General features: G+C 37.2%; 1 protein-coding gene across 1 annotated transcript in view; it reads left to right on the top strand.

Moving 5' to 3' along the window:
* Positions 1-17127, top strand: part of LOC145999177 (glycine receptor subunit alpha-2-like) — a 36605-nt gene extending 19478 nt beyond the window's left edge. The window contains exons 5-7 of the mRNA XM_083136108.1: positions 362-563; positions 14958-15150; positions 17116-17127. Coding sequence (XP_082992234.1) covers positions 362-563; positions 14958-15150; positions 17116-17127 — 407 coding nt within the window. The remainder of the gene's footprint in view (positions 1-361; positions 564-14957; positions 15151-17115) is intronic.
* The last annotated feature ends 9247 nt before the right edge of the window (positions 17128-26374 follow it).

The raw sequence follows: 26374 nt of genomic DNA, 5'->3' as shown, positions 1-26374 counted from the left end.
ACTCAAAATATATTTGTCGGCCTTGCATTATATATAACACCTGACATAAAGCGGATTTAAAACAGCAACTCAATCAATCAATCAAAAGTATATTCCCAAATCACTGCTGTCAACACTCTAAACTTGACTCAGAAGTGTTCTATTAGTTGAAAATGACTTTTTGCTCAGATAGGCTAATCGGGACTTGGATTAGCAGTTTCAAGTAAGATACGAACCGCTATGTAATAAGCTCACCATCCCTAGTGAGAAAAGGTTTAATGGAGTGTAACCTTGCATGCCAGACTCAATAATTCACCTATGAGTTCTGAAATTTCATACCATAACAGAAATGATTGACGGGTACACAAAATTTGTATTACAGAATCCATTCCCAAGATGCTGCGTCTTACGCTTTATCTCTACCGGGAACTCTCAACCCACCTCTTGATGATATATTTCCCGAGTGGACTTATGGTGGTGGTGTCCTGGTGCAGCTTCATCATTAAGCCAGAACTGGTTCCAGGAAGAATTACCTTCATGATTACAACTCTACTTACACTAGTTACCATGTTCAACTCTCTCAGGTACGTTAATCATAATTCTTACGACTGAAACATTCTGATTTGTACTTTTTTAGTTAAAACAATCTTGATAAATGCACCATAATAAAAAACGCAAGCACGGACTAACAGTGCCAGCCAGCCTAGCAGTTTCCACGGTTCATCGCATATCGCTGTGTTCCGCGAACATCTTTATTCCGCTGAATAAAAGTCTGTATAAAATCGGTTTATCAGTGTGAATTGACAACGATATTGTTTTTTTTTTAAACAAACAGATTCCAAGATCTTCAAAGCAAGACCAATATTGTATTTGTAAGACTACCCAATACTAAGAAAAAGTTGTTTTCCAAAATTGTTGATAACGGTTTCTTAACAAATTTTGAAAATCTGAAAATTACGATTTATATTTAAAACCTTTTTGCTCGCACCATACTAAAATTTCATCACGATCAGACAACCCGTTTTTTACTTATAGAATTTTGAAAAGAGCGACCGTTTGCAAATCAGTAGTATAATTGATGCTATAACCAGGACACTTATAGCGTAGAAAAGAAGAGCTCATATGATTAAACAGCCCGATTTGCCCACACTTAAAATTATGCCAAGATGCCTATAAGCCCCAATCGGCCATGTGTGTACATATTTAAATCTAAAGAATCTTGAATTCTAGTGTAGAAATGAAGAACCCCCCTCAGACAGATTTGCCCACACTTAAAATTATGTCAAGAGGGGGCATATAGCCCAATCGGCCATGTGTGTACATATTTAAATCTAAAGAATCTTGAATTCTAGTGTAGAAATGAAGAACCCCCCTCAGACAGATTTGCATATGTGTGTAAAAGCTGCCTCTGCCAGATTGTTGTCCATAAACTTGTCAAAAATATGCCCCTCTTGATATTGTTTTGACTATACTTAAAACTAGGGCAAAAATGCTTCTATTCTCATCCTCTAGAACTTACAGATCAATACAATAGGACAAGGGCAGGCAAGCAAATTGGTTTCATGTTTTTTCTAATCTTTGATCAGTTTCATGTCCCGGCCAGCAATAAATTATGCACGCCTGGGAGATTTTATATGCTTGCATGCATGAGATAAAATCTACACTGTGCCCTTTCAGGGAAAATTCCCCATACATGCCATCATGTCATTGACTCCAAGGGAAATTCTTAGTTGTCATATATGCCTGAATTGGATTCAGGTTTTGCCTTGTTCTGATAATATATACCCGAGTGAGACTTACAGAATATTCATTGCACAGTTCAAAGTCCAACTTTGAATTGTATTTAGCTGATATAGAGCTCATAACTCCTGGGTTCTGATGCTCAATAGAATATGGACATAGTCTCATGGCTTATTGCCTTGTAAACAAGAGCTCTGGGTTTGAGCACTGGTAAAATGTGAGGTCTCCTCTGATGGCAAAGTGTTAATATTGTTGCCTTGTAAACAAGAGCTCTGGGTTTGAGCCCTGGTAAAATGTGAGGTCTCCTCTGATGGCAAAGTGTTAATATTGTTGCCTTGTAAACAAGAGCTCTGCGTTTGAGTCCTGGTAAAATGTGAGGTCTCCTCTGATGGCAAAGTGTTAATATTGTTGCCTTGTAAACAAGAGCTCTGGGTTTGAGTCCTGATAAAATATGTAAGATTGAAATACATGTGGCAAAATAATATCTCCACACGTGAGATTTTGAGAATATTTACTGCTAGCTGATATACAGCTGAGGTTTGAAACCTGGTAAAGTGTGTTGTACAACAGCATAAAAGAGCAAAACTATTTTATATTGGGGATCACCAGAGCCTAGTTATTGCTGTTGTTTGGGTATAAAAGCACCAGCTCAGCCACTAACTGCTGTTATAATTGTTTTGGCATATTGTCCATAGTTCTGTTTTTTTTTTTGGAGCAAGAAATTTTATATAAACAAACAATAAAAATGCCAAATCAAAAATATTGCAATCAGTGGAATAAAAATATATCTAGTTGTAATTGGTCTAGACACCGGCATATTTGTGACCCTAAGAAATGCAGAAAGGCCACAAAAATGTGTCCAAGATGCCATCAAATATTAAGCAAGGCTTATTACAAATGGCTTAAGTGTATTTGTTATGAACAGTCATCAACATTGCCCCCACAACCATCTACATCTGGTCTGAAAATGAAGCATGAAGCACCTGTTAATGCTAGAGCAGCAAAGCAGCCACGCTATGCACCTATCCATAGCAGTTTTAATGGCCAACTTAGGGATCACCGGTTTGTATCAGAGCCAAAATGTGACATTAAGAATTTTTTGAACAGTATAAATTCTGATGTGCAGGCAATTCTAAATGCACAAAATGGCTCTTATAAGCTGTCCCTCAAATTGTTTACACAATATAAGAAGCCAAATGGCACAAAATTTACACAGCCCCACATAACAGAAACTGTACCGGTATATTCAAATGCAAATTCAGACAAAATAATAAGCAGTTTGATAGATCAATTGAATATTAAACACTCTGAATTTGCTGGAAAAGAGTCTGGATGGAGCCTATGCGGATCTCCACACAAGCTCTATGTTAATATTTCTGAATTCAGCCCATTACAAGGATCTGCATATTTGCCATTGCCTGCCAATATTAAAAACAAACAAGCCGTGGTTAATATAAAAAATAATGATGAGAAATCCTTTTTGTGGTGTATTTTAGCTGCTTTGTATCCAGTTTCAAGGCATCCTGAGCGAATAAGTTATTATAAACAACATGAAAATGATTTTGATGAAGCAATGGAGGGTTTAGAATATCCAATGTCTGTTCAGAATATTGATAAATTTGAAAAAAAGGCCAGGAATATCAATGGTAAACAATTATCTATTAATGTTTTTATTTGTTCTACTGGCCGTGGCAATTGCTTGATAGCACCTCTCAGAATCAGTACATTTGATGATGATTCTGCTGTTCCGATTGATCTGCTCTTAATTGAAGGGGATGATACACACCATTATACTATGATACAAAATCTTGAAGCTTTAGTCAGAACACAACTAGACAAATTTAATAGAACATTTAAGTTGTGCCGAAGATGTTTAACTGTATTTGATGGTCAAAAAATGGTAAATGGGGTTCGTGAAAAAATGCAGAAATTGCTAAAAACAAGTTAATTGAGCATCTGAAATACTGTGGCAACCATAAACCTGTTCATATGGTGATGCCTAATCCAAGTGAAAATGCCAAATTCAAAAAATTTGAAGCCTTGTTGGAACACCCAGCTTATATAGTCTGTGATTTTGAATCAAATCTCAAACCTCTTGCATTCTGTAGCCCAGATCCTGAGGAATCTTCAATTACACCATACCAGTTACATGAACCTTCTAGTTTTTATTATTTGATTGTACAGGATGGTGTTGTTAGTAAAGAATATTTATACATGGGAGCAGATGCCATCAAAGAATTTGCACATAGAATAGAAAATGAGTGCCATGACATAGCATCTAATGTCTTATTAAAATCAAAACCCATGTTGCCTTTAACAGAGGAACAGATTGAAGATTTCAACAATGCAGAAAAATGACCGGTATGTGATTCTGAATTTTCAGATGCAAATATCAAGATTCATCACCATTCCCATACAGATGGTAAATTCTTAATGGCCCTGTGTAATAGCTGTAATATTAAGATCCAGAGACCAAAATTTGTCCCCATATTTTGCCATGGTGCATCCAATTATGATTTTCATCATTTGATCAGGTACGAGGGGTTTGACAAGCAGAATTTAAATATTTTAGCTGAAAATAATGAGAAATATATTGCCATTAGCAAAATAATTAAAGTTAATGGTGTTCCTATTCACTTAAGATTTCTTGATTCATACAGAATTCTGTCTGCTAGCCTGGCTACACTGGCCACTCAATTATCTGATGATCAATTCAAAATCACATGTGCTTTGTTTCCAAATCAGGACCTGAAATTAATTAGGCGGAAGGGTGTATATCCATATGATTATGTTACAGATTTTTCTAAATTTGATGAGTGTTCTCTGCCACCACAACAAGAGTTTTACAGCAAAATCAGAGCATCTGGAATTACTGATGATGATTATCACCATGCCCAGTTGATGTGGAACAATTTAAAATGCCAGACATTTGGTGATTATCACAAGGCATATTTAAAACTTGATGTGACCCTCTTAGCTGATATACTTCAGCCATTTAGAAAATCTTCCATGGAAAATTATAAGCTGGATCCAATGTATTTTTACAGTGCTCCGGGCCTAGCATGGTCTGCAATGTTTTTAAACACTAAAATGCAATTGGATCTGATCCAGGATCAAGATATGTATCTGTTTATGGAACAATGTATAAGAGGAGGCATGGTGCAATGTTGTCAGAGATATGCCAGAGCAAATAACAAATATATTCCTGATTATGATCCAGCACTGCCATCAAATTATATACTGTATGTAGATGCCAACAGCCTCTATGGTTATGCTATGATGAAAAAACTGCCATATGCAGGGCTTGAGTGGATTGAAGATTTCAATATTGAAAATCTTAAGGATTTTGATGACAGTAACTATGGCCTGTTCTTAGAGGTTGATCTGACAATTCCTGATAATTTACACAACATATTTTCTGATCTGCCCCCAATTCCTGAGGTTGAGTGCTCACCTGGCTCTAAACAGAAGAAATTGATGATGACTCTAGAGCCAAAACAGGATTATGTCTTATATTACAAAAACCTCCAGTTCCTAATAAATCATGGTGTCCAAGTGACCAAAGTTGGAAAAGTTTTGAGGTTCAGGCACTCAAGATGGTTGAAACCATATATTGATACAAACACATAGCTTCGAACATCTGCAATGAGCCAATTTGATAAGACCTTGTTTAAATTGATGGTCAATTCTGTGTATGGCAAAACAATAGAAAATGTCAGAAAATATACTGATGTTAAATTAATTACTGACCCCAGCCGGAGCAAAAAATTGATAGCAAAGCCCAACTTCAATTATAGAAGAATTTATGATGAAAATATGGCACTTTTCAACATGAAAAAAACAAAGATTAAGTTTGATAAGCCTATTTATGTAGGGGCTGTGATATTGGAATTGGCCAAATTACACATGTTAAAATTGTTTTATAATGTGTTGAAGCCTTTTTATAAGGATCGTGTAAAACTGATGTACATGGACACACATAGTTTTGTTCTTGATATTCAAACAGAAGATGTTTATCAAGATATAACACAGCCTGAATTGTTTAAATATTTTGATACCACTGAACATTCAAAAATTAAACCCCACAACAAAAAGTGCCTGGCAAGTTAAAAGATGAGACACTTCGTGATGTTATTGTGGCATTTGCTGGGCTAAGGGCCAAGATGTACAGTTTTGAAACATGTAGTGGCGCTGTTGCCAAAAAGGCCAAGGGCATTGGCAGAGTGACTGTAGACAAAGAGCTTGAATTTGAAGATTACAAAAATTGCCTCAAATTATGTAGCACAATCAGAACTTCAGAATCCAGAATTCAGAGTGTGGATCACTTGTTGACTACAAATATTGTAAGAAAAGTGACTCTGGATCCACATGATGATAAGAGATGCATTTTATCATGTGGCATACATACTCTACCATGGGGTCATTGTGATTTGAAAAGTGGTAATCAATGCCCAATTACAGAGCATGATTTGAAATAAATAAACATGCCTATGAACTTATTTGGGTTCAAAAAACAGGCTATTATGGACCTGCCAACACCACAACCCTCTTCTGATATGATATCTAAACTAAGTGCTTTGTTAATTATTCATCTGAACAGCATACTTACAGATGTTGATGATGAAACAGGTAAAACATTGTACATATTTAACAATAATTTAAATCATTACCAATTACCTGTAGGTGGTCAATTGCAATTTATTACAACCCCTGAGGGTAATGTCAAGATTTCAATAGGGAGAAATATTTATAGAATTAAGCACTCAAACATGATTTCTGGCACTGTTTATACTGTTTCTGCTGGTGACTGCTTATATATTGAGGTCCCTGGATCCTATGACAAGCTTATACTTTTTTTTATAGAATTAAGAATCAGATATTCAGTAATAAATAACCACTAAAACAAAAAATGCCTAATGATATATTTGGCCATACAAGACATGAAGATCACAGTGATGAGATTCTGATGCTTGATGTCAGAGTCAAGAAATTAAGAAGTGATTTACAAGCTTTACAAACCACACTGAATGCCAGTCTTCAACTAGAAATTACAAATTTGCAATCACAATGCATGGACCCTCTTCTTAAAATTGATTCTGAACTCAAATTGCTGCTTCAAAAATATACTGACTTGGCCACATTGGATAATTTTCAAAGTTTAGAAGAAGCTGTAGCAGCTCTTCAAGCCAAATTTAAGACCCAGGCCACCAACTCTGAGCAATTGAAACAGCAATTGGAAGAGCAGATAAATAATGTCCAGACACAGCTCCAAACAATTGTCAAAAGCATAAAATCACAAGAAGATTTTGATCTAGTGATTTCCACTCTAAAGGAACAGATTCAATCACTCCAGATACCTAATCTGGACCCCTTGAACAATGTCATTGCCGAGGTTAAAGAAAAAATTGAGACACTTGAAAATTTTATGAACAACTTGCCATCTTCTGATGCTTTGAGTGCTATAACTCGGAGTGTTGCCAACATTAAGCTGCAACTTGAAACATATGAAGATTTTGGAAAAATTCAAAGTACCATAACCCATCTTGAGGGTACAATAGCAGCAGTGCAAAGTGATTAGACAAATATACAAGAATCTCTAGAATCCCGCCTGCCTGGTATTGTAGACACACTTGTCAGTGTCCAGCAACAGATCACAAAGCTTGAAAACCTCAACACTGAATCTGAGCTATCTCATTTTCATCACTTGATCGATGATATCCAAACAAAACTTGAAATTTTACAACAATCAACACCCACTCAGGCAGATATAGCCCTGCTCCAAAATGCTATGCAAAATGTGGCTGATGCTTCTGAATTAAATAATGTGAAATTGGCACTTGAATCTTTGCAAGATACTGTAACAAATCTGCCTACATCACAGGAACTTAAAAATATTAAGAGAGCAGTGAATCGCATATTGAAATCAGAAGATATCAAGAATATCCAGACAGAGATCAGACAACTTACTCAGACAGTGGCCACTCTACCAACTAATCAACATATTAATGAACTGCATGCCCTGTTTGAGGATATCAGAAGACAGGTCCATGATCTTACTGCTCAAAATTCAAAATTGGTAGTTATTGAAAATTTGCAACAAATTGTAGCTAATATCAAGCAACAGCTAGGGACCATGGAATCCAATCAAGCAAATGCTCTGTCTGTTTTTGCCACCCAGCTTCAAGAGATTGTGCAACAATACAAGAAACTTGTTGTGGACATAAAGATCAAGCCAGGCCATGATGATGTTGTTAGGACCATCAATGAGCACCTTGAATCTGTAACAAGCAGATTGCTTACAGCAGAAAAAGAAATAACCGGCATAATTGAGAATCCAAAACATACAGTAATTCTTGAATTGTACAGCATCCCCAACAAAGAATATGATTCACCATTTACACCAGGTGGCAAAATATATATGCTGTCCCCTGCACAATTTTATTACCAGTTTTTTGTTGGGGGCACACTTAGACCAATCAAGATCAAATATTGGCTACAACCACAGGCACACCACTACCCTACCTTATCAATAACAAATGCTAATAACAAAGCAAAGGTCACCAGTGTAGAGTTAGAGGATTTTACAGATCCCAATACATTAGAAACATCTTATGCTGAAGATGATGGCTCTCTGGAATTGCATATACAAATAGGAGACTTGATTGATTGATTTGTTGTTTTAAGTCCACTTTATGCACAGTAAGGCTAATCGGGAATGGACCTACAGTTTAAAGTGGGATCCGAACCACTTGTGCCTCCACCGGGTATCGAACCCGGGACCCCTTTATTACAAGGCAACAACGCTACCACGGCGCCATCGGGGAGGCCCACAAATAGGAGACAAATTATATTTAGAAAATCCTGTAGTATCAGCTGCTGAACACCCCATAGGTGCAATATTCCTGTTTACATATTATGTCTAGACAAATTATTGTTGATGAATTACACAGACAAGCCAGACATAATTATAAGAGACTGCCAGTAGTTACAAAAGGCATAGATGATTTTTGGCAGAGCGACTTGATTGAGATGGCAAGTGGACAGCTGAAAAACTTAGACAAAATGAACAAGGGCTACAAGTATCTACTCACTGTAATAGACACATTTTCAAAATTTGCCTGGGCTGTGCCACTCAAATCCAAGACTGGATAATGTGTTACAGAAGCCTTCAGGACAATCATCAATCAGAGTGGAAGATCACCGCGCTATTTGCAAACAGATAATGGCAAGGAATTTTATAATTCTGTGTTCCAACAATTTATTAAAAGCCAGTCAATACAACATTATTCGAGTTACAGTGATCTCAAGGCCTCAATTGTAGAGAGATTCAACAAAACCCTAAAAATCTTATGTATAAACAATTTACACTTCAAGGTAATTATAAATGGCTTAATATTCTTCCAGAACTTCTACATAAATATAACAACTCGTTCCATTCCACAATCAACATGAAACCCTCTGAAGTAACTTCATCTGATGAGCAAAAATTGATCAGGACTGTTTATTATCCTAGATACCAGCCAAAAACAAGAAAGGCCAAATACAAGGTGGGTGATCAAGTAAGAATCAGCAAATATAAGCACTTATTCAAAAGAGGCTTTACAAGAAACTGGAGCACTGAATTATTTACAGTGGTTGAAATTAAACCTGGGACCCTTAACACATATATAATAAAAGACCACCGAGGAGAAATTCTCAAAGGCAGGTTCTATGAAGAAGAACTCAACAAAACTAAACAGCCTGACACATATCTCATAGAAAAAATCATCCGCAGAAAAGGCAACAAATTATTTGTCAAACGGCTAGGACTTCCAGAACACAGCTGGATCGATGCAGACAAAGTGATAATATGAGCACCTGGGATGTTATAAAAAGGCTGCCAGAACCTGAACAGCAGATTAAGAGAAATGGCAAGTTGCTGCCTGATAATATTAGATGTCTTATTGTTGGGCCATCAGCTTGTGGTAAAACTACACTAATTATTGATAATTTTTTATTGGCACCCAACTGGTTAGACTGGAAAAACAGGCACTTGTATGTTTTCTCTAAGAGCTTGGAACAATTGAAATATCAGCAGCTGATGAAGCTATATGATGGACTGGATATTGCCACTTTTGAATCAGATGTTAAGCCACTTCATGAATGTCTCGATAATTCTGTTGTTGTGTTTGATGACATTATACTGGATAATCAAAACAAGGTTAGAAATTTCTTTACACAGGGCCGACACAAAAACATTGATTGCTTCTACCTGGCACAGACTTTTTCTAAAATACCGAAGCAGCTGATCCGAGACAACAGCAATTTTATATGTGTGTTTCATCAAGATCATACCAACCTCAAACACATACATGTTGAATATGTAGGTGGGGACTTGAGCTACAATGATTTTTCCAAGTTTTGCAGTAGGTGCTGGAAACAAAACAGTTATGGGTTTGTGACAACTGATATGACAAGAAAACCCAATAGTGGCAAATACAGAAATAAAATCAACAATTTTCTAGACATTGAAACATATATAAATAACCATGAAAAGGCCAATCATTGATGATCTTAAATTAAGAGATTATCTTGTAAAAAGATTTAAGGGATGGAAATCAGAGAACCGAGGAATTTATGAACAACACAAACAAACAGAACAGCCTATTATTGATGCTATTAGTGAGTTAGGTAAAAATATCAAAACTGTTACAGAGCAAAATCAAAATTTGATTACAGAGCTTGTACCTGTAGCTGCTAGGAACATATTAGATTATCCAATCACCCCACTTTCTAGTATTCATACACCTAGTCCTGTTGCTCCTCGAAGAATTGAAGCTACTCAGGATCCTATTGAATTGGGTCTTCTTGCTCAAAAATATTTAAGCACACCTAAAGACAACAAAGATGAGGTCCTTGGCTTATATGCTGACACAGAGCGTGATGGTAGCATCATACATAGAATTGTCAATTTCAGAGTAACATTTATGGGAGATGATCTAATTGTATATTCAGAATCTCATCTTGGAGAAAAAGGTGGTTTTGTTAAATATCCTGGCACACCTGGATTGTGGGAACTGATGACTAGGAAAAGGCCTGGCAGCTATACAGATCAAGATTATGAGCATTACAAAGAAATATTAATAAAATCAGATGCTCTATACCAGAACAATGATCCCACACAAAAAAGAGTCAAGTCTAGCAGTGGAGCAAAATATAACAACTTAATCAAGCCCATATGGTCACAAATTAAAACAGTCAGTGGAATCAAACAATACAACACCCTGCCTAAAGAATTTGTCTGGGTTGATGATGTCAGGAAACTTGTAGATAGGTTATTGGTGATAGCTGGGGAGGAAAATGCTGGCAACCACAATTTTTACAATGAAAAGGTTGGAATTATGGACATGATAAGCACAAAATTGTCTAATTTTATAGTGAATGACACTAAGGGGATTGGATATCTTATAAAAATTATTAATACTCTACCACCTAAATTTTGGAATATTTCTGAGGGCCGGGGACTGGTTAATGACATTATAAACAAGCTGCCATTTGAACTACACATTCCAGGCTATCAGTATTGTGGTCCAGGCACAAAATTGGACCATAGATTAAACAGAGGTGATCCTGGTGTTAATCCCCTAGATGCTGCTTGTAGAGACCATGACATAGCATACAACACACATTCTGATCTTGACAAGAGACATGTTGCAGACAAGAAATTAGAAGAGGCTGCAACTCAACAAAGAGTGTGGCATTGTTAATTTGGATAAGTACAAAAATCAGGGCACTCACTGGATTTTTTATCTTAAATATTTAAACAATGAGGCATTTGTGTTTGATTCATTTGGAGGTATTCCACCTGAAAATTTAATAAAATATCTAAAATCAACTAATCTTTATTACAATAATGCCCGTGTTCAAAACTTCAAAGATGTCAATTGTGGACATTTGTGTTTATCTGTTCTTAGATATATGTCTCAAATAAATAAACCATCAATTGAAAATTTTAAAAAGGCCCTGTGGTATTTAAAATATCATGGGGGTATTCCATCTCACCAGCCAAAATTCAATATTGAAACTCAAATTACATGATGATATAGTGTATCCCAAAACAATAGCTCTCAGAGCATTTTATGGCATGCACTTGATCCCTAATATTACACACCACAACAACACAATTGCAGTTGGTGATCAAAAAATTGTCATCACTCCAGGGCAATATAATCTGTCCACTCTAAATGCTCAATTACCCAGAGGTATAGTATTAACTCAAAATTCTGTCACTCACAGAGTAGAGATTGTATCTGCTACAGAAACAGTGGATCTGGGTACTATAGGAGAGCTGTTAGGCTTTGAGAACAACACAAAACTTGATCCAGCCATCAAACACACTGCTATTAATATACCTAAATTCTTAGCAATAGAGACTCTGAATATTCACTGTAATGTGGCTGAGGGTATGATCACCAAATCAAATGGCATAGGCACTCACAAACAAACTGGCATCATTGCAACATTTAAACCTAATTCTGAATTTATGGAGCCCATCATCTACACTCCATCCCCAACATTATATTTTCCTGTGTGCCATAATAGAATAGATAACATTGAATTGATGGTCACTAATGAAAAAGAAGAATTAGTTGATTTTGCTGGAGCCACAACAACTGCTATCCTAGAGATTAATATTTAAATAAAAATACATACAAAAAAATGGAAAATATTGAGAGTTATGAGCTACAATCATTCCCCCCAAACAGGAGGACATTTGCAAATTTAAGTCAAGCCAACACAGAGATTGAGGTTGATCTTGATGTAGGGGATGGCTTTATACACCCCCACAGAGCAGATCTATACATCAAATTTGATGTTGTAAAGCTCGATGGTACAGATTATCCGGCAAATTCAAATATAAGATTGGTAGACAATTTTGTGCCACATCTGTTCTCTGAAATTGAGATCAGAAAACATAGTGTTGTTATAAACAGAGTAGATTATCCCGGCATTACCTCCACAGTTTTGGCCACACTAAAATTATCCAAGACCGAGGCTTCTTACTACAAAATAGGTGGATTTGAGGCTGGTGATAAAATTATATCTAAGAGCCACACAGTGCTGTTCCCCATGCGCCTGTTGCCAGGATTCTTCTCAGATTACAAAGATATTATGTGGAAGGGTGGTTTAAGAATCACATTTAGAAGAGCTGCCAATGATAATAATGCTTTGATGAGGTACAGCACATTAAACTCTACAGGGGAAGCTCTGCCCAATACCCTACCTGATGAAGGCAAATGCATTATTCAGACTATGGAGCTAAGAATCCCGGTTGTTGAATATGAAGCCAGTTATGCTCTTAAATACAAAGCAGATATTCTAAAAAATCCATTAATTCCTTTACAATTTTATACATATCAATGTGTACAGAAGCCTGCCGCTTGTACTTATTATGAGTTTGATGCTACAAATTCATTCTCCAGTATACAATATGACATGCCGGATTTTGTGGTGGTACTGTTTCAGACTGGAAGACACAATAATCAGGAAAAAAAATTCAAGTAAATTTGATAACTGCAACATCAAGAACATATATCTTAAAAATGGCAGAAATGAGGTATTTCCTAGAGAAAATTATAATTTAGACATGTCCAAGGATGATTTCCTCAAATTATATGAAGCATTTACAGCATACAAAAGGGTCACTACTGGCAGTACCGACATGTATTACACACCAGATGAATTCAAAGCACAGAGACCCATGTTTGTCATCAACACTTCAAAAAGAAAACAAGTTGTGGTTAATGACAGGACAAACATTAAAATTATCTGTGAATTCCATGAGGCATTACCTGATGACACCATATGTAGTGTTATTCTCATAGGTGAAAAATCATATGTTTATGATGTAAGAAATGAGAGAGTCACAGAGCAATTCTAGAAGATTTCTGCATATTACCGGACCGGAAGTAAATATAAATGGGTGTGGGTGGGTGAGAGTGGCTTTTTGCCTTAATTTTAAGTGTAGCCAAAACAAAATCAAGAGGGGCATATTTTTGACAAGTTTATGGACAACAATCTGGCAGATGTAGCTTTTACACACATGGCAAATCTGTCTGAGGGGGGTTCTTCTTTTCTACACTAGAATTCAAAATTCTTTAGATTTAAATATGTACACACATGGCCGATTGGGCTATATGCCCCCTCTTGACATAGTTTTAAGTGTGGGCAAATCTGTCTTTGAGGGTCCTTCTTTTCTACACTAGGATTCAAGATTCTTTAGATTTAAATATGTACACACATGGCCGATTGGGGCTTATAGGCATCTTGGCATAGTTTTAAGTGTGGGCAAATCGGGCTGTTTAATCATATGAGCTCTTCTTTTCTACGCTATAAGTGTCCTGGTTAAAGCATCAATTATACTACTCAAATCTAAAAAAACCGGCCCTTTTTTGTTCTCACGACGATAAAAATGAAAGGCCTGCTCGAAAAACAAATTGGTTAGCATAGATTAACGCAGAATTGAAAAAGCTAAATTTTGATGTAATTTGTATTTTTGTAGGTCTACCCGTTAATTTTTAATTGGAGTCCAAACTCGAGTAACTTTAATTTTTAATCCGATAGTAGTGATATTGATGCAAGGGAGAGATGCATAAAATAGTACAGTAAAACCTTGTTAATCCGAACTAATGGGGGGATAAGTTGACCGGTTTGTGGAATGTCGGTAGAAAGTGAATTAAAACTCAGTTTACAGAAAACAAAACACTTTTATTATGGTGTATTTAAAGGGCATAGGCCTAAATACACTATACAGTACAGTACAAAGTCTGCGGGAAACAGAATTTCATCAGTGGTTGAGTGCTTTTTTTTGGGAAGTTCTCGTGTTAACTTCTAGCCACATTTAAAACCTTGCATTCTGCTTTTCCTTTGCCTTTTGCTTGTCCGGATTATCGGGGCCCGGATTAACGAGGTTTTACTGTATTTGAAATGACTTAGCAGTAGCCCTATTAGATTATTATGATACAATTAACTTTTGCCTCTACTACCACTGACAACAAATAAAGTGGTCTTCTTAGATTCTGTTTTTCATTTGGCCACTATTATTCACCTACGGTTCAAGTTTCCCTAGTGTGGAATAAATTACCATATTTGAAAATGTACTACATTTGTTGCTATGAATGAGTTAATATTTGGACTTTAGATGTGTAAGGATGATGGAAAAGTAATCTTTTCAGATTTCTTTTTTAATGTTCAACCAGGGAGAAGCTTCGACCTTCCCTAGGGGTGAAGCCAGTGGAGTTGTGGATCATAGCATGCATGTCCTTTGTTGTCGCTGCATTGTTGGAGTATGCTATTGTTCTTCTGCGTGGAAGATGGAGAAGGGGTGGAAAGAACAATGAAAAGGATGTGACGCGAAATATCATCACTATTCAGGGGTCATCCGTATCTGAGGTAAGTTAGCCATGTCAATATACTATAATCCCTAGAACTAACTAAGTAACTCTCTAGCCTTCTTGAACCCGAAGGTTCATGGCTGCAGGAACACAGGCCTTCCATCTGTCCCTATCCTGAGCAAGATCTATATACTCTTTTCCATCCCTACCAATTTCATTTAGGTCCATCTCAACATTATCCCTCCATCTTCGTCTTGGTCTTCCTGCTGGTCTCTTACCATCAGGTTTCCCAACAAGTATCCTGTAAACTCTTCTTTCCTCTCCCATTCGTGCCACATGGCCTGCCCACCTAAGCATATAAATTAGGTGCTTCTAAATTATGTAACCTTCTCCACTCACTTGTTTCCTCATCCCTTTTAGGTCCAAATATTTTTCTAAGTATCATATTTTCAAATGCTATCAATTTATGTTCCTCTTTCAATGTAAGGAACCAAGTTTCACATCCATATAATATTACAGGCAAAATTATTGTTTTGTATATTTTAACTTTTATTTTCTTAGATATTAAACGAGAAGACAAAAGTTTATGAAGAGAAAAGAAACATGCATTTCCTGAATTCAGCCTAATTAATTATATAATCCCTATCCTGAACTTTTTTTCAGATTCACTTGGAGCGTGGAAATGTCACACTTTCCTTGTTAAGACACACCAAAACTTGTTTTTTTATTGTTATAAGAAAAGTTTGTGATACTATTTTACAACAATTTAATAAATTTATATGATAAAGATACACCTGCTCAGTGCCCCTGGAAAGTTTTTCGTTTGAAGGGGTACAAAAGTTCAATCCTCGCGCGCACACGCACAAATGCCAGCTGAAGGAAGACGTAAAAACCGGCTCGCCTCCTTGGGTAACATACTCTCGGTACATATTTACACACTATAGCTATTTTCAGTTCTTACGGCGGGCGCTCTAGAAGCTGGCAGGGGAAGTGGGGAGCGGCGATTATGCAACAGACCAACCAGACAACAGCAGTGGCACCGAGAGACACGACGCGGCCGGAAAAAGTACTACGTGAAACTCGTTCTACTGGCCGCTACGTTTCTTACCGTGCTGGATTGGTCGCTTCCCGCTCCCCACTACCCCTGCCAGCTTCTAGAGCGCCAGCCGTAAGAACTGAAAAGAGCTATAATTATAAATAATGATAAGCCTCCATAGCCTCAGCTGCGAGAGGTGAAAACACAACTTTTAAAATAACTTTAAAGAACTCGCACAGTCAAATGCATTTTCTATCGTCATGGTTGGACCCGACACATATTTGGATATGAAAGTAAGGATTCTTACCAGTCTCAGTGGTAGACATGGCTCTCCTTGGAACTCTCCAGATCCTCCCCAATACCTGCTTCACCAACGACTCCCGATTGACTCCCCTCACTCTTTATTCTCCTCTCTTTCCACATAACAATCCCCAGTTCTTCAGGTGTCATCCTTCCTACTCGCACACTTCCTGCTTCTCCTCCTCAGTAAATCCAACTCGGCAATAACTGACATAAGCATTCAATTAATATTTCCTAGCTGGCTGATTGTTAACTGTCTGGGAGAAATGACATCTTTTATATTACTAATTTCCTCTTCCTGATTTTCAATGATTATCCTTCCTTTCCCTTTATGCACAATTATCATATCTTTACGCTATGCAATATCTGTAAATATGTGTACATTAAATTCACAATCGTGTCTGTAATGAAAGTACTAGTTCAAGAAGAGCTGCGAATTTTGTTTAAATTAGGCTTTACCAAGGCAGGTTCAAAGTTTTCCTAATAGTTGGCACCACCAGTTTGTCAATATATCCAGTCATGGGACAGAGACAGGATAGCAGATACGCCTGGATTTTACACATGAATTCTCGGGTGGCAAAATATAAAAATGCTATGGGAACACTTGTGTCTCATAATAAACTCTATTTGTGTTCCATGAAAATATGTAGAATAATGATGTAAGATAAATTGGGTATTGAATTTCAGTTTAAAGCATAAGACAGCGTGAGATATGTGTTTCAAATGAATTTAAAATATTTTCATGTATCAAAACGTTTTACAGGAATGCATTAGGTAACTCAAATAAAAATACTAAAACACTATTTTATTAATAACTTCATAAATATTATTTCTGGTCAGTCTTTTACGTAATGGCAATTTTAATTTTTTTCACTGTTTACTAAGCATTAATTAACTTGTTCTCGCTCAGTGACTTGTCAACGTACAGCAAAATTCCTGGACAAACAAACCTGAACGTTTAGAGTGTTTTCTTATTTTGGCTTAGGCACCCACTTAGAAGGCCTTTTCCGAAATTCATCCCCTAAAAGTAGGGAAGAAGGGAAGGTAGTGTTAAACCTTTTTACATGCATTTACAGCTCAAACCTCTGTACCCAAAATCACGAATATACCAGGTGGTTATAATTAAAGTGACGGTGTTCAGAGTGGTACAGCACGGGCTGTAATGAGAGTAGCAGTCTGAAACTTAGCAGATATGCTAATGAAGCAATGCGCTTGCGAATTATGCAACAAAAAAAATAGTTCCAATTCTCGCCACCAGGGTGAAAAATAGCGCTGTAAGCAGTCAAAACGTGGAATTTTCCGTAACTCTGACGTCAAAGCCGGTGACATTGCCTAACCATTGTGTGAGCTCCCTGGTTGTTGTTGGTGACGCTGTTGCTTTTTCCTTTAGTAATGTTCATGTAATTCGAATAGTGAAATTGTAGCGATATTTTATTACAAAGAGTATTGTTTTTTGTGATTTATAGTGTTTTTCCTGTAACTATACCAAGTTTTGACTGCTTACAGCGCCATTTTTACCCTGGTGGCGAGAATTGGAACTATTTTTTGTTGCATAATTCGCAAGCGCATTGCTTCATTAGCATATCTGCGAAGTTTCAGACTGCTACTCTCATTACAGCCTGTGCTGTACCACTCTGAACACCGTCACTTTAATTATAACCACCTGGTACTTATATTAGAATCTAAAATACTACACAGATGATCCTAGGTATATTGTATGTCGCTTTACTTGTGTTTTACGGATAGCTATCTATTTAAATGGACTAATGACCACAGCTATTCATTTCATGAACATACAGGGTGTTTCAACTGATTTGCTCTGATTTCAATCTTCATTAAAACAATTACTACAACGGATACAAACCTATACGAGGCACCGTTGGAAAGGGGAAGGTTCAAGGTTTTACAAATAGTTGGCGCCACCAGTTTGTCAATATTTCCCGCACTGCGCTGAACTGTAGTCGATGTCGAAGACAGGGAAACGGAAACTCCTGGACTTTCCGCATGAATTCTCGGATGATTGTGTGATGGAAAATTTACGGATAAGTGAGGAAGCTTATTTTCATCTCACCGGAAAAACGAATAAACAGAACATTCGATTTTGGGCTACCGAGAATCCACTTGAGTTTCAAATGTCTTGTCTGGTGTACGTACAATTTCGAATCAATATTCTGAAATGTGAACTATGGCATGTTGTGGCTTCCCACAAGTCTAGAGTTTACTAGTTGGAATACTCGAAAGCATTTTGAGAGAAACGTTGAAACATATTTTCGACATGTGTATTCGCCTTCGTCGTGTCACCAAAAAGCATGGTCGTCATATTGAATTATACTAAAATAAACTTTTTACCTTTCTCTATCGAACGGTACCTTGTATAAATTTGTATCTGTTGCAGTACTTTTTAAATAGATCAAAATCATGTCAAATCAGCTGAAACACCCTGTATTAATATTTTACTAAACTAATGCTTTCTGATGATTGCTTCTGGCATGGTCACGTTAAGATGGCTTGTTTTAGAGCGAGAAAATCTAGCAGTCTGGTAATATTAGCATCTCAGGCTAGTTGTGGAAATTGGAGGACTTGTATGATGATCTTAAATTCTCGCCACTTTTTTCCAAAAAGACTTATTGAGCTAGAAAGGGACAATACCTTATATTCTAGACTTCTGTCTACTTAAAACTAGAGAGTGGCTTATCTGTTTCAGGATAATTTTCTTATTCGTGTCGTGCAGTGGTTCCTTAAGTGTACACAAGCACGGGCTGTAATGAGAGTAGCAGTCTGAAACTTTGTAGATATGCTAATGAAGCAATGCGCTCGCGAATTATGCAAAAAAGAAAAGTTCCAATTCTCGCCACCAGGATAAAAATTGGCGCTGTAAGCAGTCAAAAGGTGGAATTTTCCGTAACTCTGACGTCAAAGTCGGTGACATTGCCTAACCATTGTGTGAGCTCCCTGGTTGTGGTTGGTGACGCTTGTTGCTTTTTCCTTTAGTAATGTTCATGTAATTCGAATAGTGAAGTTGTAGCGATATTTTATTACAAAGAGTATTGTTTTCTGCGATTTATAGTATTTTTCCTGTAACTATACCAAGTTTTGACTCCTTACAGCGCCATTTTTACCCTGGTGGCGAGAATTGGAACTAATTATTTTTTTGCATAATTCACGAGCGCATTGCTTCATTAGCATATCTACGAAGTTTCAGACTGCTACTCTCATTACAGCCCGTACTGTAACACTCTGAACACCGTCACTTTAATTATAAGTAGTGCTAATTAGTTGTTTCAAAGTAATACTTGGTACGAGCTCTTTTTTAGCCTCTTTTTTTATCAATTGAATATCACTTTTTGACATATATTGACAATTTTTGTCGACGTTTTAGCGTTTAGCGATGTTTTTGTAAATTTCCCATTTTTTCCCTTTTTTTCCCACTCATACTTGGTACGAATGCCACGATCTTACGTGATATAACGTAACCTATCCTCTTTTTTGTGCTAAACTACACGAGAGCCTCTACGTGCTAGTAGTGTAATCAGCCCGGTTCAAAGCCACCAAGTGGGGTTCAAAAAAACCTCAAAAACTCACTTTCTCTCCACGTTCCGCGCCTCATTTATTGCGCTGACGATGTTTCGCAGCGAAGAAAACAGCACCAAAACATCAAAAACTCACTTCGACCAATTGGGGTTCACCAAAATCTCAAAAAAAAAAAAACTCATTTTTATTAATTGAGGTTCGCCAAAAAACCTCAAAAACCTCACTTTCTCTCCACGTTCCGTGCCTGACGAAGGTTGGTATGGTACGTTCTGGAACCATCCTTTTGATCTATTTTTTTTTATTATTTTACGATGTTTTACGGATTAATCTAACCTACAATGAGAGAAAAGTGGACAGAAAAAAAAAGAGCTCTGGCATCACTTTTTTTAAGCTCCTCCTGCTCTTATGCTCTTTTGACCTACACTTTTCAAATGACTTACGACATTTTCCTATAAGTCTGCTGTCTCCTCTTACTGTAAAAGGTCCCTCAGTGTAATCTACTACGACCTTGTGTGCTCTCAGCGTAATCTGCTACGATGTTTTTTTGTGTGTGTGTGTGCGCGATAATCAAAATTATTTTTGTTAAGACCCTCAAAAAAAAAAAAGAATAAAAAAATAATATCCCGCCACAGAGAGAGTGGGGGGGTGCGCGTGGTGCCCAACACCAGTTCTAAAATGATCATGGCTATCGAAGCCATTTGCCTCTGTATAGAGTTTCACGAGTTATTATTTTTTTTATTTGCGCATCGAACTAACTTACATTGTATTTTATATAACCTTGTTGATTTTTTTTTAGTATGTGGCAATTATTTTTTTTTTTACGAATTATTTTTTAAAACTGTTCCGTGACCCTCTCGTTCTTCACGTCGTACGCGAAGGACTTCTCTGCGACCAGGATGACACTGCATAGAGTATCCTCGGGCAACGGACTGTTGAACTCGCAGACGACCTTGATGTTGGTGCGATCGTTGACCACCACCTGCTTCCTCTTCGTCGTGTTGATGACGGTCATGGGTCTGTGGGTTTTGAATTCGCTGGGCGTGTAGTACATGTCCACGCTTCCCTCGGTCACGCGCTTGTAAGCAGAAAACGCTTCGTAAAGTTTGAGATAATCGTTTTTGGTCATGTCGAGGTTGTAATTTTCGCGCGGGAACACTTCGTTCCTGCCGTTCTTCAGATAAACGTTCTTGATCTTGCAGTCGTCGAATTTGCTGGAATCTTTTTCCTGATTGTTATCGCGCCCGGTCTGAAAGAGTACAATGACGAAATCTGGCATGTCGAACTGTATGTTGTTGAACTGCGTTGTCACGTCGAATTCCATGTGACTTCCGGACGCCAATTTCTGCACGCACTGGTAACCGTGAAAGTGAATCGGCACCTGCGGACTCTTCAATATCTCGGCTTTATACTTGAGGGCGTAGTTCGTTTCGTATTCCACGATCGGCATTCTCAATTCCATGCTCCGGATGACGCACTTGGCCGCTTCGGGTAATGTGTTGGCTATCGGCGTGCCGTCGGCGTTCAAGTTGGTGTATCGCATCAGTGCGTCGTTGTCGTTGGCCGCTCTTCGAAAGGTGACTCTCAGTCCTCCCTTCCACATGATCTCCTTGTAGTCGGAGAAGAATCCCTGCAGCAGACGCATGGGAAAGAGCACCGTGTGACTTGTCGTCGATATTTTCGTCCCGGCTTCGAATCCTCCCGCCTGATAGTACGCCGCGTCCGTTTTGGATAATTTCAACGTTCCCACTGCCGTCGACGTGATGCCTGGATAATCTATTCTGTCGATGACGGTACCGTGTTTCCTCACCTCCACCTGCGAGAACAGGTGAGGCACGAAGTTGTCCACGAGTATCAAATTTGCTGCTGCGGGAAACGCTTCTCCGTTTTCTTTCTTCACGACGTCGAATTGAAGGTAAAGGTCCGCTCTGTGAGGATTTCCGAATATAGGTTCTATTCATATTTTACTCACGTATAGGTGTACATCATGAATCCGCAAATAGATTTGTCCTAAGTCTTATCGTTTCCAAGATAACCCCACTTCCGGTCGCCATTTTGGATTTCCGAGCATAGGTTCTATTCATACTCTTTCTCACGTATAGGTGTACATGATGAATCCCCAAACAGATTTTTCCTAAGTCTTACCGTTTCCAAGATAACCCCACTTCCGGTCGCCATTTTCAATTTCCGAACATAGGTTATATTCATACTTTTTCTCACGTATAGGTGTACATGATGAATCCGCAAACAAATTTTTCCCAAGTCTTACCGTTTCCAAGATAACCCCACTTCCGGTCGCCATTTTGGATTTCCGAACATAGATTCTATTCATACTTTTTCTCACGTATAGGTGTACATGATGAATCAGCAAACATATTTTTCCCAAGTCATGAATTGGAGGGTTCTATGACCCTGTTTGTCAAAAAATTCGAGATATTTGCAATTTAAGATTTTTTAATGCTGGACTTGGAAAATTTTCGATTGATGAAAAAATTGGTTCCATGACAACCTACGCCAATTTTGTTATGAGAGGATAGAGGACACCGAGACGATGCTAACGCAAGAAATCCCAGCTCACTATGATTATTTTTTCGAAAGTTTAGAGTGATCAAAAACATTTTTGGCAATTGGCCCACCCTTGACCTCCAAGAACCTCCGAGAACTTGGTACACGTACTCTGCATCACCAAAACTCGACAAGAGGGTCAACGGGAAGGATATTCGTGCTATCTCTTACTGTTTTCGAGACATTTTGCAATTTAACGCTGGACTTGGAAAATTTTCGACAGATGGGGGTCAAGTTTGGTTCCATGACGACCTATGTTCATTTTGGTATGGGTGGACAGAGGATACCGAGACTCGACCAACGCACTAAACCCGACCTCTCTACAACTATTCGTTCAAAAGTTACGAGTGATCAAAGTTTTGGGAGGTGGGCTAACTTCTTACCCCTTGGCCCCAGGACCACCAAAACTTGGTACACGTATTCTCCACCTCCAAAATCGACAGGGGGGGTAGCTTCGCTACCGGGATGGGGGTGTTTTTCGATATTTTTTTCGATAACTCTTACCATTTTCGAGATATTTGCAATTTAAGATTTTTTTTAACGCTGTGGACTTAGAAAATTTTCGATTGATGAAAAAAAAAAAAATGGTTCCATGACGACCTGGTATGGGAGGAGAGACGACACCGAGACTCGATGAACTAAGTGGTGCTTTGTTTGTGTGTACAATGCTTTTTGCACTTGGTTATCATCACCTAACATGTTATTAATTGTTTTTTTTTAAATTAATTACAACTGAAAACTAATAATTAATATTATCTAAAGTTACTAATTAATATTATACAAGTAATTGATATAATTTTTTTTGTTCTTGTTGCTAGTGTTGGGTAATTATAGTTGTTGCAAAAATATAAGCTCTCGCGTATGACAGTTTCTGAGTTTTGTTGAGTATATATAGACGAATCGAAATTTTACGTGTTATGTTAAATTGTATGTTAGGGTACATGGTAGGAGAAATTATTGTATATTAGAGCGCTCTTTTAATGATTTGCCTATAACTGCATACAGGCAGCCGTAAATTTAGCATAAAATATCCTGATCCTGTTTCTTCTAGCATGTGCGACGTTTGTTGTGGTGGGATCATTGGGCGAAATGTGATTCTCCCAGTATGTCATCTGACTTACTAGCATATGCGATACGAAGAACAGGTGTGTATGTGGCTTACTAGGATTAGGCTCATGGTAATGAGGTCCTAGTAGCTGAAACGTTGTCGGGGTATTTTGCATTTTTTTTATTACGTGCTAAACTACACGAGAGCCTCTACGTGCTCCAGAGTAGAAGGGTAATTGGAGCGTTTCTAAACAGAAAAGTATGAGCCGTTCGATTTACTATGGCGAGGCTCACGATCTTACGTGATACAACTTAACCTAACAATTAATAAATGAGGCTCACAATCTTACGTGACACAACTTAACCTAACAATTAATGGACTTGGAAAAAAAACCATGGCGAGCGTAACATGGCGATGACGTGGAGCCTACAATACAAGTTATTACATAACATTGTGATGACTCATATTAAGCACCTCTTAATTGTATTACTTATAAGGGTATACTATTGCACAACGTTTTTGCAACAAGTTATTACGTAACATTGTGATGATTCATATCTAATGCTCTTTGTTGTATTAACTATAAGGGTGTAATAGAATCAGCAGTTAAATAAAGTATAAATCAAGAAAAAGTAAGCCATGGTTCGCATAACCTAATAGAAATAGACTTAGGTGGTTAAAGAACACCATGTTTAGAAGATTACTTGAAAAATAAAATTAACGAAATTGAAATAAAAGTATCAGAGGTGCAAATGAATTGAGAAAGGGGTGGCAACCTAAAGTAAACTTCATAAAAAAAATGGCTGACTATTTTAAATAGATGGAAGAACTACTTTAATGACGTTTTAAATGTTCATGTAGGAGATAAATCAGAAATAAATTAAGTACGTTTACCGGAACGTTGAAACGTTTATACAGAAAGGTTGAAACGTATTGTCACGAATAGTCGAACGTGTTGTGAATGGCAAATAAAAATAAAAAATCTCAAATTCAAAATCGGTTAAACAAGACAGAACAAGATAAAAGTTGAATCTTCGGGCTCGCGTTTTTTTTTTTAACCGACCTACTCCTGGAAGTGCTATATAAAATTTTCAAGAATTGTATTGGACGAAGATGATGATATCCATTTCAGTGATCGATATTGCTGAAATTTATCCGGTGTTCTCTAGATGATCGATATTGCTGAAATTTATCCGGTGTTCTCTAGATGATCATGAAAAAAACTATATTTATAAAATTACAGGGAGAAAAAAGTGATAATCTAGAAGTCGCGAATGTAATAACAGGAGAGATGGAAGCGATTCTGGACGAAAACGACAAGGAGAAGAAGAAACGTAAGGAGACTAATCGACGCGAGCAAGACAAAAAGATGATCTGATGTAATAATACTACAGCATTTTAAGTGCCATGCATTCCTTCTTCGTTCGTAATAAAATCAACAAGTTATTCGAATTACGGAACTTGTACTTTTGACCTCCCTAGCGAAGCATGTTAAAAAAAAAAAAAAAAATCATCGGAAGTTTTCATTTCGCAAGCCACGATGAACTTAGGAGGCACAGGCTTGTATGCATTCCGTCTTTCGTTCGGAGGGACAACGTAACCAACCATTCAATGATGGGGCCTCCCCATGACGCAGTGGTAGCGTTGTCGCCTTGTAATCAAAGGGTTCCAGGTTTGATACCTGGTGAAGGCACATCGTGGTTCGGATCCCACTTTAAACTGTAGGTCCAGTCTCGATTAGTCATACTGTGCATAAAGTGGACTTAAAACACCAACTCATCAACAACAACAACATTCAATGATGATAATGTTTATGAATTTGTTCGGATTGAGAAAAGTAAAAATTATCATGGAAGAGCCACCTTCTTTTGAATATCCCCTTTCCCCTGTTCATATTTTCCGTCCTTGATTTCTATTATGTTTCCCGCTCGTCAGAGTCAAGCGTTCTTTTTTATCACAGCTCTTCGTTTTCATTTTTCTTTCAACGTACAAATTCATGTTATCATGCCATGGAAATTCTTCTCCTTTTTGCATTGCATAATTGAAGATTTGAAATAACACAGAATGATGAAAATGCTATTGGCAAACTTACGAAGAGAATAAATTTGTAAGAATTCCCTTGTCAATATGAATGCCTTATTACTAATTTTGTTTTTGTTTAATATGTGAAACCATATTACATTGAATATTAATTAATTAATTCTCTACCCTTCTTGAACCCGAAAGTTCGATTTGTCCTTATCCTGAGCAAGATCTATATATATATATATTTAATTTTTTTAGTTCCTTAGATATGAAACGAGGAGACAAAAGTTTTATGAAGAGAAAAGTAACATGAATTAAGCCTTCTTTTCATTTCCTCTTTAATATCATTTTCATTGTTAGTATTACTCCTAAGTATTTGGATTTGGAAAATTGGTTCAAACAAGTTGTTATCACTTGGTTTCGGCCTGTAAGCACATATCTTTAGATTTCTCATTGCTATCTTCTAAAACCTATCTCTTAAGCTGCTTTTTGAAAAAAAAAATATTTTTAGTATTATTCTTAATTGTATTTACATCATTCCCCAGTAAGTCTACATCATCTGCATATGCTAACAGTACTTCGTTCGTTTCTTTTACCTTCTTAAAAGCATATTCTAAGGCAAAATTAAAAAAAGCATCTTCTTTTTTTTATCCATCATGAATTGTACAATTTTTGTCAGACATATTAACGAGTTTCTTCTCGACTAATTTATCTCTTTGGCATCTTTAATTTCAATCAAGTTAGATTTTGCTGTGCGTACTTAATTTATTTCTGATTTAT

The sequence above is a fragment of the Lepisma saccharinum genome, chromosome 15, assembly GCF_977018435.1.
Source record: "Lepisma saccharinum chromosome 15, izLepSacc3.1, whole genome shotgun sequence".
Classification (NCBI taxonomy): Eukaryota; Metazoa; Arthropoda; class Insecta; order Zygentoma; family Lepismatidae; genus Lepisma; species Lepisma saccharinum.
Note: the sequence above shows the minus strand (reverse complement) of the source record. Positions and strands in the feature narration are given on the sequence as shown.